The sequence below is a fragment of the Microtus oregoni genome, unplaced genomic scaffold (assembly GCF_018167655.1).
Source record: "Microtus oregoni isolate MIOR12 unplaced genomic scaffold, Mior012 000044F_ref0000062, whole genome shotgun sequence".
Lineage (NCBI taxonomy): Eukaryota > Metazoa > Chordata > Mammalia > Rodentia > Cricetidae > Microtus > Microtus oregoni.
The window spans coordinates 14,187,331-14,210,797 of NW_024543218.1; the positions used below are offsets into that span (position 1 = coordinate 14,187,331).

Sequence of the window (23,467 nt, forward strand, 5' to 3'; positions counted from 1 at the left end):
AACGCACTGTGAAGGAAATTCTGACAAAGGACTTCACAGAGTAGCAGAGATATGAGCTAATGTTTCAAGAAGCATAGAGAAGGGGAAAATGTGTTACTGGAAACAGCATCACACAGAAAGCGGTTGCATTGAGAGTCGAGCTATGATGGAATCAGCTCTGAGATGCTGATACATCCAGAAAGGTAAATTATCCCTCACCTAACATAGGCCAGCATTCCATGGTTTAGAGTATGCGGCAGAGTGATGGGGGAAGTATAATAAAAAGCCATGTATCAGCAGCCTACAGAAAGTATTACAAGGGCAAGGGTACGAAGACTGGGAAGTGAGCGCACACACAGGAAAAAGCTAAAGGGAAGCAGTGAAAACGCAGAGGGACTTTGTCCCAGGATGCCTCACAGACAGAGCCAGTGGCACTGGGCCTGGCTTGTTGTACATTCCTGATCTTGCTCTCCCTATGCTGGCTGCCAATGTTTTCACCAAACCTGCCTTCTGCCATCCCACAAGCAACACAGGAAATGTTTCAACTTTTGATTACTAGTTTTCACCTACGTTTCTTAACTTCATGCCTTTTGACTGATGTTTGCTGTTTCTGCTGTGTTTGATGTTCCCTTGTTTTTTCGCCTTCGTCCAATCCTTCAGCAGTAAGACATAATTCTGAAATTGAGCCTTACCTGGCACAATGCCTCTTAGCAGTTTACAGTAGTTCTCAACCTTCCTAATAATGTTACACTTTCATACAGTCCCTCATGTTGTGGTGACCCCAACCATAAAATTATTTTTGTTGCTACTTCATAACTGTAAATTTGCTACTGTTATGAATCATTATATATATATGTATATATATATATATATGTATGTATGTATTTGAAGATAGAGATTATTTGCCAAAAGGGAAATTGAGTGATTGAGAACCAATGAGTTAGAATATCCTGAAGGCTGGTATTTCGGTCATTTCCCCTCGTGTGGCAAAGCCTTATCCCCATGGCGCACATAGAGCCATAATCATAAAGGTGCGGGCCTGGAGCCCGTGTGTGTGAGGATGGCGCATGCGCAGACTGGTCTGACCCCAGACCTCCTTGAGGGTTTCTGGGAATGAAGAGGGAACGTTGTGATAACCAGTCCCTCAAGGTGACCTGAAGGTTTCCATGTCAGGGAGAAATAGATTAAGAGCAATGTCACTTGAAACTTGAACTCCAGAGCAAGCTAAATGTGTCTCCCTTTCTGCTTCTGTGTCCTGTCAGCACACAGTTCCATCCAATCCCTGTCTTTGCTTTTCCCTTAGGACAGATTGCCTTGTTATTCACACATTGGTCATTGTTGTCGGAGATACCTGGGCTTTTCTCTGTGGAATCAGATTAAAATTATGCCAAAATGATGATGTATATTAATGCTGAAATTTTAAGCAAAGCTTTGACCCATTTTAGTAACCCCATCACAGTGAAAACACTGTCTTTTTATGATTTTTAAAAAGTTAGTATTTTTACATGTAAGTTCCCACTTTGAAATAAAGTTCTTTTCATTTCAAAGTTCTTGGAAAACTTAAAAGAAATCAAGACTTAATCTAAATATAACAAAGGCATCCTACAATGGTCAAAGAGAAAATTATTAATCGTAATCATTTCAGATTATGACAGTTTCTCAAATATCTATCTGAACAGTAACTCTTGTTCTTTGGTAGCAATGTGAGCATCTCATCAGCATCTTAGAGCTAGGATTCATTATTCCTCCTCAGCTTTTCAAGCCCAAGGGTAAAGTCAATATCCCCCAGACTCTTGCTTTATAAGAAGTGGTTCAGAAAGATAAACTACAGTTTTAAACTTGGAGAAATTAAGAAAAAAATGAAATCTATTCTTTTTTTAAATTTTAATGTCTCAATCCTGATAGAATCCTCTCCACATAGCCTTTCTTCTCACTGTTCAGTTATGAAATATTAATGCTATTCTATAATACATTTACAAGTTATTTAATTTTCAAAGTCCTAGTAATTGTGGGATGTATTCGTTTGCTATGAATAAATTTTCATTATGAAAATATAATAAATATTTACTGTATTAGTGTCCTGTTAAATGAACTCTAACTAGGCCAGGATTCTAACTTGTGCAGAGTCCAGTAGCAATACGTTTATCAGAAATCCAGACGTGCCTATGAGCATTCAGTTAAACTGGACATTAACTGTTTAGTTTCCAGTAGAACTGAGATGAAGTGGGTAACTTCTTATAAAGTGTTGGACGAGCCAAAGAAGTATGAAGTGATGCTGCTTCACGTGTTTGTTTGTTTTTTCACGGAATCCTTTCTACACCCTGAAGCTTCAAATCAACTATGACCTTGGAAACCTCATAATACATATTCTTCAAGCAAGAAATCTTGTCCCTAGAGACAACAATGGCTACTCTGACCCTTTTGTTAAGGTGTACCTACTTCCGGGGCGAGGGTAAGTAACAAGACATCGTTATTCAGGTATCGCCGGTAGTAAACAGTCCACAGAGCATCTCCCGTTCGTTTCCAGGCCTAAGCTGGATAGTCCTTCCTACCCTGGCTTTAGTTTGCTTTAGCCATTGTATTTATTTCTAATAAGGAGATCCAGTTGAATTAAAAAAAATTTTTTTCGAGACAGGGTTTTCTGAGAGAGCCGTGGTCATAATAACGCCAGTCTCTCTGGGAGCGAGCAACGCTTTGATTGTGGGAACCACACTTGTGCTATGTGCCCAGATTATTCTAAAAGCATTTAAAAAAAAATTGTGGCAGGTTTAAAGAGCTAACTTACATCCCTAAATCCACATGAAAAATCAAACTTCGTTTACTTTCTTTTTACAGTGTATGTATTTATATCTGATATGCTTGATGTCCACTAAGTGACTTTTCATGAATCCCTATTTATAGACACATTTCCAAATCAATGTTTTAAAAATAGTAACAAATATTCCCCTTACTCCACAACCTCTCCAGCATAGGCTATCACTGGTGTTTTTTATTTTAGCCATTCTGACAGGTGTAAGATGGTATGTCAAAGTTGTTTTGATTTGCATTTCCCTGATCCGCTAAGGAGGTTGAGCATGACCTTAAGTGTCTTTTGGCCATTTGAACTTCTTCTGTTGAGCATTCTCTGTTCAGTTTTTTTATTGGGTTAATTTGAGTTTTAATGTCTAGTTTCTTGAGTTCTTTATATATTTTGGAGATCAGACCTTTTTCTGATACGGGGTTGGTGAGAATCTTCTCCCATTCAGTAGGTTGCCTTTTTGTCTTAATGACAGTATTACTTTCTTCTATATATTTTATAATATTTTAGTTGGCTTGAGGACCCCACTGGTGTTTATAGAATACTCTACCCATCAGCAATGAATGCTTTTAAGTACATAGCGAACATTTCACAGAACTGCATTGTGCTGCAAAGCCTCAACAGACTTAAAAGCAGCCAAAACATGCAAATGTGTGTGCTGATCATCACTGGCGTGTCTGAAAAGTGGCCACATTAGAGTCGTGTATGTCCTGCTATCTACTTACTAAGTCACCACAGGCAGACTCCCATGTATGAGATAGTCTGTTTCCTTTTCAATGAGAGCACAATCATAATTTTTATTTGCCAGTGGAAACCAGTCAGATAGTGCAGGGAGGATCAGTGTCCCTGCTCTAATCCCATACCCCTCCCCAAACAATTCCTTTTAGAAAGATACAATTGTTGGTACACTTGATATAATTTTATTTTCTTAAAGATTTTTGAAATTCTCAGGAATTTTTATTAGAAATCAATAAAATAGTCCCAAGAAGAGAATCTTTTATTTTAACTAAATAGCAAGTTTGCATATTTGTATTTACGAATTGGCCACATCCTTTAAGAAGGACATGACAAAAATAAAAAACAAACAATAAAAACTTTATTTTGGTTTTGGCCATGAGAACGTTTGTGTTCTTTAAAGAAATTAGGAAGTTACGGAAAATTACTCTTAGGAATTTGTCTCTAAGTATTTTTAAATGGATTAAGATAAAAAGTACTGTCCTTCATTTTCCATCTTCCTCATCAGTGGTCCTCGGTGTCATCGTCGATGCTGCACAAGAATACTTATATGTATGCATGCTGTTACTCTGGAAGAAGGTGGCAAAGTTGAATAAGCAGAACAGATAGACAGGTAGCATGAAGGTTTCAGCCAGTTCCATAATGCTTAGCTGAAAGGATAAAAAAGAAGAGGAAAATGGACCAAAAAAAAAGTACATCTAATAGTATTACCCTCTCAGAGTTTATCCAGCTAGCTATCCTACAGTGGATTCAGCTCCGAGGTGGCTAGCATGTTCCTAGCCTGTCATAGCGGTATCACTAATTACTGAGTTGCCGAGTGATGGGGATTCACTGTACTGTGAGCGCTGTATCACGGTGGCGCTAAGATTATCTCCTCCTTAAGCCGGTTTCAGGCTGTGCATTGCATCTGATTGCTGTTCTCATATTTCCTGTCTATTTCTGCTCCTAACTTTTTTTCTCCCTGTCTTTCACTCTTTCCTGTTGTACCCTTTCCTCTGGCTTCTGGAATCAATGCAGTCAAGTCATGGTTGTCCAGAACGCAAGGTAGAGTTGATTCTCCTTCAGCGTCAACTATTCTGTCGTGCCTAGAGTTGTAACTCTGTGTTTAATACCTCTGCCAATATGTCTACTTGGGCCGTAGCTATTAGTTTTCTCCCAGTGAATTCTGTTGAATTAGGCCTACAACAAACAGGCCTTCTGACCAGTGTGCAACAGGACATAGAAAATTAGACCTTAGTGAAAACAGAAATGAACGATAAGGAAAATTTTACACTAAAATCGAATATAACTACAATTTCCACTTGTATTCTCAGTAATGAATTTCATTTAGCTGCTTATGTGATAATCATGACTAGGAGACTCCTGATCTCCTAGTGCAAATGAAGATATTGCAAGTGATTTTTGAAGTGAATTTATGGACTAGACTAATGTGTGTATCTCATTTTAAATATAATAAGTGTCAGATTTGTTTTTCCCTCACTTGATATTGAAACGTTTCCATGATTTATGTTTTCTGTATCATAAAATCATTAGAAGTAAAAAAAAAATCACCGTACTATAATGATGAGGAACCACATGAACACTCCTCTTTGGTTTTAGTCGTAGGGATTTTCTCTGCTTTGTAACAGGCTGCATCTTACCAACCAAGACTCCCTCTCAAGACATAACCCAAAGGATGTTTTGTTGCACCTCGCCCACTGCATTATAAATTAATTGTGTGATTTAATTAAAGAGACTCATGTACCATCTGTACTAATAGGATAATGAGGATTTTAGCCTCAGTCATATTATTAATTTTGCAACATTTGCTTGTCTACGTTATTCAAATATGACATTTTTATTAATCGTGGAAAGCTGTGACCCAAGAGAGATTGTTTCTGAGTCTTAAAGTTGTAAATATTTATCTTCAATGCTAGGATCTATTATCGTAGCCTTAGCAGTACCCAGAAATTTCATTCCTTAAAGTCACATCATTAGCAACCAGTGAACAGACACACTGTGGTGGCTCTCTTATGGTGGCTAGTTCTCTGACTGTGGGTACAACCTGAGTTTCCTTGGCTGATATGTAGAATCAGTTCTGTTTCAAAGATATGGATGGTGTCAGTTTAGATCTCATAAAGCAGCCCCCACATTCACAAACTCCCTGCATTTATCTAAGGAAACTCAGGAACATTGTCAGGGTGGTGATTTCCTGCATTTAATGTATAGGAGAGCATTTTTGGGGGAGCCCTTTGTAACGATTGGATGAGCCTGGAATACTTTGACTATCGTTTGGAAGTTAAGAAGCCAAGCTCTCATCCTGATTTCATTTTCGCCATACCTTTGGGAGCTATCAGTGTGAGAGGAAAATGCCAAGGCATGGAAGCCTTTGAATGGAGACCTTAGGAACCTGGCTTTGAATGTCAGCATTGTCACTTAGAAGCCATGAGATGTCACATGAGAAGTCACGATTGTGCTTTCTTCTGTAACTAGAAATAATAACTTCCTTCATGGGTGTGTGTGTATTGTGTGTGTGTGTGTGTGTGTGTGTGTGTGTGTGTGTGTGTATGCATGTGTGTGAAATGCCTAGTGATAAACCAAAAGTGGGGAGTATCATGTATGACACATAATAATCTTCAGTAAAGCCGGGCGGTGGTAGCGCACGCCTTTAATCCCAGTACTCGGGAGGCAGAGGCAGGAGGATCTCTGTGAGTTCGAGGCCAGCCTGGTCTACAAGAGCTAGTTCCAGGACAGGAACCAAAAGCTACGGAGAAACCCTGTCTCGAAAATCAAAAATAATAATAATAATAATAATAATAATAATAATAATAATAATAATAATCTTCAGTAAGTGGCAATTGCTGTTATTACTTTTGATACTATGTGTAATAAATTTCTAGTAGCCAAGGACAGTTAAATAAGAGAGAGAGAGAGAGAGTATTAATAGCTACTTGGTCATATAAATGAGTTTTATAGTAATAGCAACAAAGCCAAACAACCTTTCTTCAGTAAAAAATACAATGTAATAAAAATAATATAATGAGGGGTAGAGAGCTTACTGAGCAGATCAAAGCACCGGCTGCTCTCCCAAAGGACCAGGGTTCAATTCCCAGCCCCCACATAGCAGCTCACAGCTGTCTCTAAGTCCAGTCGCAGGGAACACAACATCCTCTTCTAGCCTTGTGGACATTGGGCCCACAGGTAGCACACAGACCAAACACTCATGCATATAAAAAATAATCAATTAACAATAATTAAAGCAACGAAAGTTCTATTACCCTAAACACCCCACACTGGCCCAGTTTTATCATTTCTTTTCATTTAGTTTTCTATAATTTTTTTTCTAAATATATCCATATACTATGCAAGAATTGAGGTCGGGGGGAATGAGAGGAGAGAATACCAAGGAATGAGAGCGCATGGCCTATGGCCTCGATACATTTACTGGGATAGCTATGGAAGTGAAAATGTGTGTAACTGAAATATCTCCCAGTTTTCTCCCAGCATCCTGCTGGAAAAGTACAGTTTTTCTCATTAATGACATTTTTCTCTGATTGTAACAAATGTTAACTTTCATAACTGGTGATGCAGTTACTCACCAGATTTTCTTTAAACACTCTTGTTAGCATGTGTGTGCTGTCATTTGGGGAAAATATTGCAATATTATGTTCAGACCTAACTTTTATCTTAATAATTTAAAGGAAAGCCGGGCGGTGGTGGCGCACGCCTTTAATCCCAGCACTCGGGAGGCAGAGGCAGGCGGATCTCTGTGAGTTCGACACCAGCCTGGTCTACAAGAGTTAGTTCCAGGAGAGGCTCCAAAACCACAGAGAAACCCTGTCTCGATAAACCGAAAAAATAAATAAAAAAATAAAAAAAATTTAAAGGAAAATGGAGACATGAAGTCATATTTTAAGATGAAGTGCTTGTTCCATGTTCATTTGATTAACTGACTTTTATATTTTCCTATATTTATAAATCTTAAATAAATCTCTAATTAATTAACTAGTTAATTAAACATGACCTATTTGTCATAATATAGTACTCAATCCTCCCGAACAAGAAAGTCAAAGGAGAATAGTCCTTTTCTCCCGTTCAGACTGAATATATGATCACTCTCAAGATTCCCAGTTCAGTTACCTATGTTTGGCTCACAAATGCAGAGATTTTGGCATAGCTTTTACAATTATGGTAGTTTATCGGTTATACAAAGTTTTGACACAGAATTATAGTATCATGCACAAGATGACCAGAGGGTGATAGCACTAAAGAGTGTTTGAGAAGAATGGCTTTATGAGGCCAGCTATGCACTTCAGAAATTCAAAAAAATTAATAATAAAATTTTTGAAGAGGATCCCAGGTTTAAGACCAGCCTGATATATTATGGTATGCTGCCCATAGACTGATTTATTATTTGAAGGAATGAGAGAGAAAAGAAGAAAACCTAGGAAAGAAAAGATCTTGTAGAAGACTGCTTTGGCTTCTAAAATGAAGCCATCAATACTGTGAAAAGGTGACAAGACCTGCATAAGATTATACCAGCCATATGCCCAGTGTGGGTCTCTGGTGTTTATGAGTTCTCACCCCAAACTGAGAGATTATTGCAGTGGCGGCTGCTGGGCAAGAGAAGACAGCTTCTGAGGAAGGGAGAAGCCCTTGAGAGGCTTCCCAGGCTCCAGCAGACAGCCCTACATCCGTACACATAGAAACCACACTGTGCGAACTCTATGAGGTATTTTTTTTAAGCATATAGATTTTGGAAAAGTGGGTAAAGGAGGAATCAGAGAGGAGGTAATCTGATTTGATCAAAACATAATATATATATATATATATATATATATATATTTGAATTCGCAAGTAATAAAATAGAATTGTTTTTAAAAATTGTGTGAAGTAGTCTGTAGCAAAGTAATTGGCTTATATTGTTGGTGTGGCAAGCAGAGGTACTACCTTAGCAGCCAAGACTCCAAATTATCTCATGCCTCTTACCAAAATTCAATTGAAGACTGGGTTTGATGCATCTGTAATCCCAATGCTCCGTAGCTCAGGGCATAAATACTAACAGGCAAAATATGTTTTGCTATACCTCTGTATCATGAGGATATTTTCACTAATGAAGGTTAATTAGATATCCGGAACAAGATGGATAGCCCCAGAAAAGAGCCCCAGACAAAGAAAGAAAAAGGAGCACTGAGTTGCATTGCTTTCTTCTGGAGCCTCAAAACATCATTATTCAAGATGAAGAACAAGGTCAGCAGAAAGACACTGAAAGTCAGATAATGGTGAATATAAACACACAGTTGGAGCAGAAGCAAAGATCAAGCTGAGGGGCAAAGAGGCTGAACTCAAGGTGCTGCAGGCTCAGATAGCTAAATAGTAAGCCCTGTTTCAGGATAACGACAAGAAGATGAATCTTCTAAGACACAAGTCTGAGGGACACAGGGTAAAGATCATTCTTCTGATAAATAAGGGAACAACTAAATTCATCTGAAAAAAACAACACACAGAAGATAAGTAAGTCATCATGAGGCAGAAGCCACTCAACATCTAGGTCTCATTAAAGTGTCCACTGAAATGAAAAAGGAAGAAGTCTCATTGCAGAATCAGAGACAAGGAGAAGTCAAGGTGTAGAAGCAGGGATGGGAAATGACCAATCAGAACACATTCAATTGAGATCCAAATACAAGTTCAACACTAGAACAAGCTGAGACAGAAGAGAACTGGAAAACCAAGACGAGGAGCTGACGTCTAAATGGACACCTCGTCCACCTCCCTTCAGAGGCAGAAAGACAGCAAGGTACCCCTAGGACACTTTCAGAGATTGTAAAGGGGAAAGAAATTACGAGAACAACAACAAAATCATACGATTGCAAACAAAAATAACAAGAAATGGCTTTAAGAGCTTCAGTTCAAGAATCTGGGGCTTCTGACCTCGGTCTTGCCGAGCTGTTGTGGTTGGGAACACAAATGACTCTTTAGATAACTGTTAAAGCTCAGAACAGGCCCTGCAAGCCAACATCCAGGCACAGATATGCATAGTTGTGCCGAGCGTAAGTAACCAGCAGCTGTTTGCTGAGCAAGAGGAAGGAAGCCAAAGGCTCTGGCAAGAAAGAAGGCAACAAGTCTCCCACTGCCAGAGTGAGAAAACGGAATTCTGGAATGTAGAAAGCCATGGGCATTAAGTGTGAGGAGGAAGCTGGCTGGCTATTGCTCAGTTTGGGAAGAAAGCGACAAGATGTGAAAGCCAAAAGAAGCTTTGCAGAATCTCAGTGCTCAGTATGAAATAAGATCACAAATACATGTGCCAAGCGGAATGGGGTTGAGCTTCACATTGTTAATGCACAAAATGGATACAGTTTGAAAAGGACCAGTTTGGGACTTTATAGATGTATACTGATGTAAGGTCTTTGCTCACCAAACATCTAGCATTCTAACTTGCATGGGTGTTGAGCTGATTTTAATCTATTGGAAATTTGTGATTTTGTTTTGTAAATATCAGATAAGTGATACTGGTGTGGTGTTTGTGAATAAGGTGGAACTCACTTCCTTTAAACTTGGCAGGACTTTAGAAGGACAATATTTGCTAGTTCATGAGCTCTACTTTTCAAATATATAAAAGTTTAAGGTGGCATAAAGTCTCATACATAGACTTTCTTACGTTTCTCCTATCTACTTTTGTGCCTAAGCTTGCTGTTATTTTTTAATTTACTAATACATGAAAGAGATGTTATGTAGATGCTCTGTAGAAGAACTAGCCATTGATAATAAAAATGGTTTTCTTTTTAAAAAAAAAGAAGAAGAAAACTGCGGAAAGGGGGTTAAGTCTGGACAGAATTGGAGAGTCAAATTCAATAAGATGAAGATACTCTATTGATATATTTAATCTATTCCGTTTGAGATTACATCTGACTCTGTTAAAAGATAAACGCCTGTAATCATTTGTCCCTAATTGTCACACAGTAGTTGCATTAGATTCAGAATATCTCTAGGCAAATCTAATAAAGCCTGTTTAAAAAAAAATGAGTGAGTGATGCTTTTAAATAGCTTTATTAAGTTAATTTCATGTAACATATTTAAGAGTTAAGAATAAGGATTTTTTTTAACTTAAATCCTAACCCGACCACCTAATACTCTTTTTTTTATTTATTTATTTATTTATTAATTATGTATACAATATTCTGTCTGTATGCCTGAAGGCCAGAAGAGGGCGCCAGACCTCTTTACAGATGGTTGTGAGCCACCATGTGGTTGCTGGGAATTGAACTCAAGGCCTTTGGAAGAGCAGGCAATGCTCTTAACCACTGAGCCATCTCTCCAGCCCACCTAATACTCTTGTAGCCTTACTAGCAGTTCTTAATTCCCCCAAGACATAGAGTTCAAGTTTCAGTCAATCTTACCTATTAAATAAGATAATAAATAGAACCTGTTTTGTAAGGAAGCTTTGAAGATTAAGTGGGTAAACACAAGTAAGTAGTTAGAGCTCTTGCCAGGAAGCAGCCAGAACTTAACGTAGTTATTATTTCAATGTGGCTACTTCATAAAATACTTCAAGTAGGAATAAAACACAAAATCATAAGGTAAGGCCAGTTGCATTTGTACTGGTATTCAGTGATTTTTATATTTGTAAAAGCGGCAAGAACTACTAAATGTGGATGTGAAATTTTTATTATTTATTCAATTAACAAATCTTTTGGAAGATGACAGCACTGTGGATGATTTCAGCTTAAGACATAGCTGTATTTTAATAAAGAAATGTTTGCAATTGGCTTCATGCTTGTCTTAAAAATTATGAAAATTCACTCTTTTAAAATGAAAAAAAATTACTAATGACCATCAAATTTTGGATTTTATCTTTACTGTGGTGTTCCTATGATTCCATCTTGAAAATTATATCTGAGCCACACAGAAATTTAAAGCTATGTTAGTCTGTGCCTTGCTTAAGTACCCCTGCCTAGAGGGACAGTTATGAATCCCAAGTGCTACACAGGTCAGCTGTTTGCCTGAAAGTCTCACATCAGTTGTCCCCATGATATCATCAAAACTAAACAGCAAGCACAATATAAAAGGACATACTCTGCTAAGAACTTTACAGTTTTGAACTTGGAACCTTTCAAGTTTACTGAACATTATTAGCAGTATTAACTAATACTCCAATGCTTGTTTTCTCAGTTTGTCAACATTTTGCTATACTTGCTTCAGATGTTGTCATGGTAGAACATACATTCATTTGGAGCCTTCAGAAATCACGCCCTTGTCCACCTAGAATAGCCACTAAATTGAATTTAGCATTTGTAAAGCCTAAGTGTTCCTGTGATAGTAATATGCAAATGTATCTGGTAATTTAGAAAATTACTTAACAATTTTAAATTCACCTAATAACTTAACAGTGACATATTTATCTTTCTGCAAAAACTTTAAACAAAATCATTTTTAAGAATTTGATTTAATTCATCCTGTTGCTTAATATTTCATTGATTGACTATATGAGCGCATACTTATTCATTTATTAACTTTGGTAGACATAATTCTGTGGTTAATGTTTTTGAATAAATTTCTTTTGTACAAGTGGGAGAAATTCTCTGGCGTTGAAGCAGAATTAGTAGAGTTGAAATATCCTGGGTGTGTATGTATAATAAGTTTCATGAGGTAGGAACAAAATGTTAGACGAAATAAAAATACAAGCATAATTTCATGAGAATTCTGTTTGTTAAAGTCATTGTGTAAAAATTTCTTCCAAAGTGTCTGTAATTTATCTTGAATGACAAACATTAAATCCTGTTCTTATTTTTGTACACTCAAATGGGATGGTTAGAAATGAGAGACCCCAGAATCAGTTTCTCATGGGTGACATATGAGGTTTGGTGAGGCACAAAACCCATAGCTCAAATTTCACTATATATTACATGACAGCTTTATCCTAGAATAATTACATCTTATTCTCCTTGAGTGTCATGGTATGGAGTCTTGACTGGCTTTAAGGAAAGGCAGCTAGTAAATCTAGGCAAGACCAGGACTTCCTAGTAAACGGAGGACTCCTACAGAAATAGAATATTACTTCATCACTGAGATACAAACTAAGATGGGAAAGCCAGGAAAAGGTGAAGGTAAGGAAAGGCCTTGCCTGTGGGATCAACAATGTTAAACACAGACAGCAGCTGCCTAGTTCCAACTCCGGTCACTAATCCATGCCAGCTGTTGATCTGCTATGATGTTTAATTTGGATAGGTTTTCTATATAAGTTGTTAAATGTATGTATAATACATAAGCAGCTAATAATTGCTTAGAGACAATGGGAGAATTGGGGATTCAGTGAAATGCCCAATTTACAATGAATGAAAGATTTAACTTAGTTTCCATTTTAACGTAACTTAGTGGCATAAGGCATTTCAACCTGCTTCATAACCATGGTAAATGTCATACTTTAAAGGGAGTTTCAAATGTCCCTTTGGGAAAGTTCTTGCAATTTCATCTGTCGTAAGAGCCATTTGCCTTTCTTTTCCCTGTAAATGTAATGATTGCTTTACCTTTTCTTTCTTTTTTAAAGACAAGAGAAAATAGGGTCTAATGTAGCCCAAACTGGGTCCAAAGTAGCTATGTAGCCGGGGAAGCTGAGCTCTGGTTTGTGCCTGCAAATGCTGGACCCACACTATTGCACCATCATGCCCTTCTCTTCATTCACTGCCTTTTAGGCAGGAGGGTGGGGGAGACAATTTAGCTTTGCTGACAGGATTAGAGGTCAAACTCTCAGAAAGTTAAAGACTATGCTATTATTTATGAACCAAAAAGATCTTAATGTTATTATATACTTAACTTAAGTATCTTCCACATATAGGAAAAAGTAAAATTTCTAAAGTATTGTCCAAAGTCCTACAGGAATTTCTTTAAAAGCGTACTCATACTCAGTAGTGCAAGCAAAATCAAGACACCCGATATATTTTCAAGATGCCATTGTGTGTTCAACTTAAAATTGAGTTTCAAGGTGCAATGATTATACAGCGATGTGAGGCCAAAGATCTGGCAAATGTTACATGCCCTTCAGTTTGGCCAGGAAGTCATCAGATAAGGTAAAATGTAAATTTAAAAAAAAAAAAAACACCTCTTCTTTTTCTCTTCCGATTCAGTGCTGAGTACAAGAGGAGAACTAAATATGTCCAGAAAAGTCTCAATCCCGAATGGAACCAAACAGTGATTTATAAAAGTATTTCCATGGAGCAGGTATGTAATCATCATCTGATAAATGACAGATGTAGGCTGACAGAAGTGTAGTGATGACAACGCTATGGAAAGTCAGGGCCACTGTCAAGGTTTTCCAAACACAGTGGGAACTCATTGAAAACAGGAGAAATATATTCCGCGATAATCAGTGAGAGAAGCTCAAAGGTAAGGTGAAAACAAAGGCTCATATTTAACAAAGTAGCCCAAACATGAAGAAATGGGTTAGGGAAGCAAGGCTCTTAGAATATTTTAAAATGAAACATTTTCAATAGATTCGATCAGATTTACACATTTTAGGAAATGTTTTCAACTGCTGGTATTTGGTTTTCAGAAGGAACACCAAGAAAAACTAAGATGAAATGCATGAAACGTGTTATTTATTCTACCCATTTATGGTGTAGGGTTTCATTGATGGTAAATTGAAATTTCCCAAGAGGAAAATATAAAATTTTGTGAAGAAGATGTAATGATGACTTCCGTAAGACATCAAAACCAAAAATAAGTGGTTCAAGGCAAAATGTTGTTAGTGGTTATGTTTTTTAATTGAAAAGAATATTAATTCCATAACTTCCATAAACTAGAATAGTATCTGTTAATGCCAGCACTCAGGAGGTAGAGGCAGGCAGAGCTCTGTAAGTTCAAAGTGTGTTCCGGAACAGCCAGGATGACACAGAGAAACCGTGTCTCAAGAAACAAAACAAGAACAAAAAGAGAAAGAAAGCCATCCAAATAAGATAATCTACAGTAAACAATCTTTCAAAATGAGGTTGTGGTTTGCTCTCTGAAAGGTGGTTATGAATATGAAATTATAAGTGAATATTAATCTGAGTTCTTTAAAGTAAGTTAAATTCTGCAGAAGTAAAAATGCTTCATTTTTGGCAATGATTGGGATAAAGAAAAATCTAAATGTTTTGGATTCAAGGCTTTCATATATTTAGAGAGTATCGTCTGCTTCTTGTTAAATGAGTAAAGACAGAACAACGGGAAATAAGTATGGCCAGTTTTTTCACAAAGTAATGAGGTCTCCTAGAATCAAGCACTAGATTGAACTACAATTTAATCATTATAATTCCACACAACATTTAACATAGAGTCTTAAGTATCCAGGCAAGAATCATTTAGAAACGTATAGAAATGCATGTTGGAGGAATGTGGTTGATGATAGCTGTATCCGAACGCAGCTCATGAAGAAGACATTGGAGGTGACAGTTTGGGATTATGATAGATTCTCTTCCAACGACTTCCTTGGGGAGGTAAGTCTGTCCTTTTTTATACTGTCACCCTATGCAACAAGTTAAAGGATGGAGGATGATAAACTTCTTGAATTTACACAATAGCCGTTCCTGACCAACATCTCTTGGCCGGTAAGTTAGTTTCCTGAGTTACTCTTTGAATAGAAACTTGAGAAGTGATTTTCCATTCACCATTTGATGCACTTTTTAATTTAGTTAAGATTAAATAAATAGTGTTTTAGCGGGAAAATAAAAAAATCACAATGTGATTACAAATGATATCTGAAACAAAAAAAATAAAAACTAAGCTGGAATTTTTAAATGCAACATCTTCTTTTATTGATTTTTATTGAGCTCTATGTTTTTCTCTGCTCCCCTCCCTGCTTCCCCCCTCCTCTTCAATCCTCCCCCAAGGTCCCCATGCTCCAAATTTACTCCAGAGATCTTGATTTTTCTATTTTCCATGTAGATTAGATCCATGTATGTCTCTCTTAGGGTCCTCATTGTTGTCTAAGTTCTTTGGGATTGTGATTTTTGGGCTGGTTTTCTTTTTAAATGTTTTAAAACCACTTATGAGTGAGTACATGTGATAATTGTCTTTCTGGGTCTGGGTCACCTCACTCAAAATGATGTTTTCTAGCTCCATCCATTTTCCTACAAAATTTAAGATGTCACTTTTTTTCTCCATTGTGTAAAATGTACCACATTTTCCTTATCCATTCTTCGGTTGAGGGGCGTTTAGGTTGTTTCCAGGTTCTGGATATGGCAAACAATGCTACTATGAACATAGTTGAGCATGTGTCCTTGTTGCAAAATCAGTTTCTTGAATCCCTTCTCCTTCCATGTAATATTTCTCATTGCCGTTTATGATTAAATATTATGGTAATGATTTTCAAAGGTTTTAAAAGTTAAAACTAAGTAGATGAGAAGATACTTAAAATAATTATTATATAAATTTGTTAAAAACCACATATGTATATCTAAGAATGAAATCTAGAAGAGTGAACAGATCTTTGGGTGTTTCCATCAACAATGTTATAAAATTTTGAAGTTTATTTAGTGCTTTTAACTTAAATTATATGTGTTTACACACTCACACATGCTCTATGTATGTGATTTCCAGGAAATCTGAAGCTTACACAATCCCTTCTTGATAGGGACTGTCTGCCTTGCGTGTGTTGTCTCTGTAATGAGAGCTTCTTTGGGTTGAAGATATGCTACCTCTTTCCCATCCAATCCACACCACGGAAGCCTTCCTTTCAGATTCTTTCCTAATTCAGCCACTAAAACTAAAGTTGATTGTATGCAGAATTATTCTAAATAATAGGGTTGTATTTGGTTTACTGTCAAATTTCAAAACATTGGCTTTCTGAAGTCCTTCTAATTTACTCTTGTTTATACGACCCTAGGTCATATATCTATATTATTTATTACCCATTAAATCTAAGAAGCCAGTGGCTGTAAAAACACAGTATTTGTGTGTGTCCCTTAGGAAAGGAGGGGTGCCATGACCCATCAGCACCTGGTATTTAAAACACTAAAGTGCATTTTAGATTGGAAAAATAAGCTGATAATGGCAAATTACTTATTCTTTTCATTCTTTGATCTTGTCCATCTTCCCGTTAAAATCATACATTTCTCCTAAAGTAAAAATTACTTTATAGAACATTGTAGGGAGGGCCTTGGACCTTCCCCAAAGCACTGTGCCTCACCCTCTCTGAAGAGTGGATGGGGGTGGGGTGGGGAGGTATGAGGAGGGAATGGGGGGAGGGCAAGGAGTGGGAACTTGGATTGGTGTGTATAATGAAAAAGGATAGTTTGTTTTCTTTTTTAATAAATAAATAAAAGAACAACCCAAACCAACTTGTGTTTCATAAAATGGTTGGCTTATGACTCTGATCTTTTCATGCTACCCGAGTAAATTAGGGAAGAGTCAAAGAAATTATGTCGTTTAGTTTAGCCACACATTTATTAAGCATCTCAGTATTATAACTGAGGAAGAACTAGTCAGTAAGTGAAGTGAAGTGAGGAAGGTAGCGTCCCCACCCTTAAGGTGGTGTTTATCCATCTGGTTACATCCTTAGTGTGTTTTAGGTTGTGGGAAAACTAAGCCTATTATAAGCTCAATCCATGTTCTTTCCTGCTTCCTTATCCTTTCCAGGTGTTGATCGATCTATCCAGCACGTCTCACCTGGACAACACTCCTCGGTGGTATCCACTGAAGGAACAAACGGAGAGCATTGACCACGGCAAGCCTCACTCCAGTCAAAGCAGCCAGCAGTCTCCAAAGCCCTCTGTCATCAAAAGCAGAAGCCATGGTGTCTTCCCTGACCCATCCAAGGGTAGGAGGCATTTCAAGTAGAACGTGGTGGTTGTTTGTCTGTTTGGTCAGTCAGTACCTTCTTGACTTTGAGTCACTCTATGCGTAATATACATTGTCAGTTTCAGTTCTGTGGGAAAATTAATGTGACATCACGAAAAGAATGTTTTGACTTAGGAAGAAAGGCGCTGTGAACACATATCAGCACAGACTTAAGTGGTGGCTTCACCATTGTCATTGCCTTATTTTGTAAAAATGAGATTGGACTACATAAGATAGTTGTATCCATTCTAATGGGATCTTAGAAAATTCACTGAGTTATTTCATCAAACAATATAAAATTTCTTCTAGTATGTTGATGAAAAAAACATGGCCATCATTAGTGTTAGTTGTATTTCTTTTAAAGGTTTGGATCTCTGAATTCTCATACAGTCAGTCTACAAACAAAATTTGCATCGTATTTTTACTTATCCTATGAAGAGAATTTTTCTCATGTCATCAAGATTTGTCTTGAGGCAATTCAAATTCCTCAAGTCTTTCCTGGATGTTGGATTCCAATTAATTTTTAATTTGAATCATGATATTACACATGGGATCTAGCACTATGCACAGCATTTTTTTTTTAAAGACAACGTTTCTCTGTGTAACAGCCCTTGCTTCCCTGGAACTAACTCTCGTAGACTAGTCTGGCCTCAAACTCACAGAGATCCTCCTGCTTCTGCCTCCCAAGTGCTGGGATTAAAGGCATGTGCCCTTGCTGCCCAGCCTTATGTTTATTGGAAAGAGTTTTCCTGTTATTTTTTAACAACAGTTCTACAGCATAAGACTAATCCTTCTCATAATTGATAAATTTATCAATCTATATATGATAAACATGTGGTAACCAGATACATTAATTATTTATAAGGATTAAAGGCAATTAGTGAGCACTCCTTTCTTCTGAGAGTGTTTTTGTGTACATCAGATGAGGACAGATTGTGTGAAAATAGTCTAGAGGAGGAGAAGCCGAGGTCACGTCTCAGAGGCCATGGAGTTAATGTAACTGAGAACCACTGACTACAGAAACCAGACTGACTATAGAAAACAGAAGATGATTTATGTCTATGTTTTGTATTGGGTTTGGATTCCACGTAGCCATTTCAACTTTGCCATTCTCAACCTCCTGAAAGATGATTAGCATAAAAATCTCATTCTCCCTCTTGCTCTGGAGTACTTCTCTGCACCCATACCTTCTCAGTTTCCTGAGACAATGAGTTGACAATACCTTCTAATCTGGTCCTGCAACTGAGGAAATCCATTGTCTTACCAACTTCTATGAGAAAGAGCAGAGCTGCTGGGGAAGGGGCAACTGAGGCAGGCATCCATTGCCTGAGGCTTCTTACAACTCATCCGTGATGAATGAGCCCCTTCACTAGTCTCCATTCCCTTTGCTTCCTTTCCTGAATGGCTTTCCAAATCTTAATTGCATTACCGTATGGTGTGAAGTTGCATAACTGACCCATGAAGAAAAACATTAATGTCCATCTTAGACAGTTTCAAGTTATGTGTGGACTAGACTTTAACAGTGGGGGAGGGGGGACACGGGGAACAACTTTAACTCATGTTTTATCCTTTTGTAACCAGACATGCAAGTTCCCACCATTGAGAAATCCCACAGTAGTCCTGGTAGCTCAAAATCATCATCCGAAGGCCATCTCCGATCTCATGGACCATCCCGCAGTCAAAGCAAAACCAGTGTCACTCAAACCCACCTGGAAGACGCAGGGGCTGCCATAGCCGCGGCCGAAGCCGCCGTGCAACAACTCCGCATTCAACCAAGTAAAAGACGCAAATAAATTCCTCAGCATGGCAGCTTAATGTTCATCTGTTGCCTTTCTCTCCTGCTGTCCTTCCCTGTTTGCTTTCTGTCTTTTTGGCATCCCCTGCTCACTCTGTTCTCTGTCCTTTTGTCTGTGTAAGAACAGTATCAATACATAAATATGCTCCCCCCCCCCTTTACTTTTTTCTTTTCCTTTTAATTTACGTAGACAAAACTGGCTGTTTCTCCTTTGTTCCCACCATCTCTCCGACCTGGCTCATAGTACTTGGTAGTCATGTCTGTAAGTTTGCAGGCAAAGCAGTGTTGTGTGTGTGTTTGTGTGCACTTCCTTCTCCTTTAGAATACAGGAACTACAAGCACAAGGGACTGCCAGTTTTCCAGCATTATCCCCACAAAAGCAAGCATGGGACACACATACATATTTAAGTAAGGTCAATAATGGGGTACTTGGACCAGGAAACACTCAGCATTTAAGCAGATACTTAAGGAGACCAATTCTAGAACCCAGGGTAAAAAGCCATTTGAAGCAATGTTTGATAACAGGATGTGTGGGGAAAGGAGCTAATATGTGAACCTCATAGTCTCCTGAAGAATGTGCAGAAATCCGTATTCTCAAAAATACGTATTTTTCATATGCATATAGGTTTATGTGGTGAGACAACGTGATCTCATTAAGGGGCCCAATCTGGCCCATTCTGTTGGGTCACACTTTGTACAGAATAGCAGCATCTGCAGATTATTTTTTTTCTAACCAGTGAACTGTTTTCAAAGTCAAGAAGTGCCATGTCTAGTAGCTGTTAGTCCATTAGAGTCTAGCCGTTGACTCCTCCTAATTGATGAGTCTTCACATGTGACCTCTTCTGATACAGCTCTATAAGAACCCAAGTGCAGATGTTTCATGGCTGAGGTGTGCTGCCGCCTCCAAGAAGCATCCGCCAGGGAGTAGAGGCAGCTTGTTGTTTCCCTCATCTCTCTGGTCATCATTTCCAAGGAAACAGCCAGTTTTTAACCCCTTCAGTGCTGTGCATGTGGTGTCATTTTGGCCTTCGAAAACATGGGTTTCAACCAAACCAAAGCACACTTGTGTTTGCATGAGTAACATTGAAGCTGGTTCCATCTGAGGATACACCCTGGGTTTCCATTTCACCCGCACTGCCACGGCGGCACCTAAAAGTGGGTAGTGTAATCATGCCAGGAAGCAGCACAGACACGGCATAGCAGGCGCGCTCCCCATGCAGGCGCGCTCCCCATGCAGGCGCGCTCCCCATGCAAAGAACTCAGCCTGGTACTCTGCTTCCACCAGGCAATGGCAACCAGGACCAAAGCCAGCTAGCCCTCAGGAAGGTGGTGTCCGATGGACCAGTCAAGCCAGAAGGAGGTGAGCAGAAAGGCCCTGTTCAAAGCACACAGCAAGAATGTCCCCCAAATGTTAAGGCTCTCCTCCTTCATTTTTAGGGATTGTCTAATGAAATCTGTTTATCCCATTTTTAATGTGCTTTTGTGGGCATGGCATTTTAGGATTTCATCATCACCCATGTAAGTCCCAAGATCGGTCTCGTAATATATTGACTACAGTGATTTGTATTTTTCTATGCAGGGCGTCTTTTGACTTTTGTTGGAAAATAGTTTAACAGTATTCATATTGCACAATGGAATGCATGCTACTAACCTAATCTGTTCAAGCATGACGACAAACTGTGTTGCATTGTGATAAAAGTTTACACTGCTCACAATTCGAGTTAGCCTACCAGTTGGAATGTAGATCAGTTTTTGTTGCCTAATACTTGTCGTGTAACTTTTGGAAATGCTTTAGAGGAAAGCGAAGGAACAATTGTTAATGCACTCATTCACCGTGGCACAGAGAACATTCTCTCCTGAGCCTACAAGCAGACATCTGTGCGTGTTTCCTTAGCTGTTAAGTGTATCAGCTGTGTTGGGCATGTGAATATCCAAGTGCCTGTGTAATAAATAAAGTCTCTTTATTTCATTCATAAACTACTGGGTTCTGAGCCATTGTTATATGATACATCATAAAATCAGTGTGTCGGTTTGGGTTTTATTGTTTATCATTTAGTCCCTTTAAGTAAGATATGGCCACCGATACATGCTAGTTAGAGCTATGGTGACAAAAACATTCGGGAGCATAACAGAGTTTCACACTGGAAACAACCTAAGTCAGAAGGGAAAGCTTTACAAACTCAAGCAGAGCTCACATGGAAACATAAATGATTGATGGAGTTGGCCTACTAGGTACCACTTTCACTGCTCCTAACTCCCACCACCCCCTTGTCTGGTCTAGTTGACAGCCTTTTCAGGTGTTTGCAGAGAGGAAGGTAGATCCCACTAGCCCTTCCTTTGAATGTGCAGTTAACTTTGATGTCACAGCTGTAGTAGTCACTGATAACTGTGACTCGTGACTCGCTTGACCCCAACATCTGGAGTTTTCACACAAGTAAGAGTCACTGCCCATGACAGGAATCAAACTAGTGTTGCTTTAAATTTTTTCTCCAATTTAATTCATAATCACATCTAACTTATCTAAAATTGGCATTTTTCTTAAATAATTTCTACCCCTGAAATACTCAATGTTGTATAGTCTTCCATAAACCAAAACTGTGCCTTTCATTCTCTTATAGAATTTCTGTTTGTTCTTAGAAAATTCAAAGCATCTACTGTGCCTCACACATACCAGATATGTGAGTGCAATAGCTGCTTGGGGCAGCAGAGAGGCAATCACTGCGGGCCTCTTTAGATTTCCAGATGGCTAAGGAAGCAGATAGCCAAAGCACAAGGCTGATTGCGTGTGTTTCAGCTCCGTTTAAAGGCTGACCCCAGGGAGCAATTTTCTCTTCCTCTCAGCATACTTAAAATGCGACTGCTTCCCAGGCATAGTGCCCCATGCTTTAATCCCGACACATAGGCAGTGAGTTCCAGGACAGCCAGGCCTACATAGTGAGACTCCATTACCCCCTAAAAGATGAGGAAAAGCAATTCTACTTCATACCTTTTGTGCTCTCAAATAACTGGGGTTTATCTCTAGCTACTCATCGTCTTACTTGAGATACTATACTGACTTTCAATGTCAAAACATTCATATTTTTGCCTTCTTTTTTATATTGTGATTTAGTTATTACTATATAATTATTTGTAATATTGTAATATTTTAATCATAGACTTGTTCTTAAAAATTGTATAAAATTATTTAGCTCATTTTATTTGAATAAGACTCAAATATATATTTACATTTAAAGTACTATAATTGAATTAGAAGTCACTTTTTATTGATTTCAAAACAGAAGAAAAGCTAAGTAACTGTATTTTTCTTATTTATTTTGTCCTAATCAATGACTAAACTCTGTTTTCTAAAATATACATATACTCTCCCTGTATCTATCTATAAGTGTTATATAATACAAGTAAATAATAATTCTGCCCGGTCTTTATCATAAACATATTATAGAATTAAATTTATGTAAATTAAATATGATTTCACTGCTCTGGTGAGTAAACTGATCAGAATTCTGAATATACAACCAGCTAGCCAGACCCTGCTCGCTCCTCCACTTTCCACAGAGGTAGAGGTTGGACTTTTATGAGCTTGAATAAAATCCCTTCATTTCAGTCCTCCCAATGTAGATCATAGGATCCCATTGCATTCTGAAAATAATAGTCGATTTAGACGGTTCTTAATGCTGTACAAGTGTCACATGATCCATTTCTTGCTTTATCACAAGAAGTGGATGAAGTAGACATTCAACTGTTTTACCCTGTTCTGTGGGTAATAATCAGGTGTCAGGGGGTGGGATGCTGTGCCCACAGCTCGAAGCTATCTCTATAACCCTTGTCTGTGGCTGTGAACTGTTGCATATTCTAAATGCAATAGTTCCTTTGAAATCAAACTTTCCCATTCTAAACAACTGTGATTTACTTCTTTGTTATCACTGAACATCTTATAAATTGTTAAAAGTAGCTAGTACTGGTAGCAGGAACAAGGTTGACATTCTTGACCTACATGATGCTGCTTCCACTGTACAAAGCCCAAGGGGCAGCAAAGCCATCGCTCTCCAGAGGAAGCTGAGTGTTTATCTACAGGTATCTCAATCAAAGGTGACAAAAAGTGTCCCTAAAGAAATTTTCAGATATTTTTATAAGCTTCTCATCAGAGTTATGCTTGAACTAAGATATGGAACAGCAAGGGTCATAAAGGAAGCCAATGGAATTCTTCTCTCCTTCTGGAGTTTAGTTGCAGGCAAGGAGATTTGAAAGGGGGCCTTGGACAGATTACTCCAATGCCAAATAACAGATTTGTAGCAAGAAACCTTAGCAAGTGCAAGTGGTATGTTAGTTTATTTTCCTTCCAGTTCCCTTGGTTGAGCATTAGCTCTACTGTT

The 23,467-nt window shown here is 38.2% G+C and overlaps 1 protein-coding gene across 1 annotated transcript in view; it reads left to right on the plus strand.

Annotated features, from left to right (window-relative positions):
- LOC121434751 (protein piccolo-like) overlaps positions 1–23,467 on the plus strand; it is a 298,146-nt gene that overhangs the window by 229,969 nt on the left and 44,710 nt on the right. The window contains exons 15-20 of the mRNA XM_041633705.1: positions 2,307–2,431; positions 4,529–4,555; positions 13,612–13,705; positions 14,887–14,958; positions 17,099–17,279; positions 18,881–19,075. Of these exons, the coding sequence (XP_041489639.1) occupies positions 2,307–2,431; positions 4,529–4,555; positions 13,612–13,705; positions 14,887–14,958; positions 17,099–17,279; positions 18,881–19,075 (694 nt within the window). The remainder of the gene's footprint in view (positions 1–2,306; positions 2,432–4,528; positions 4,556–13,611; positions 13,706–14,886; positions 14,959–17,098; positions 17,280–18,880; positions 19,076–23,467) is intronic.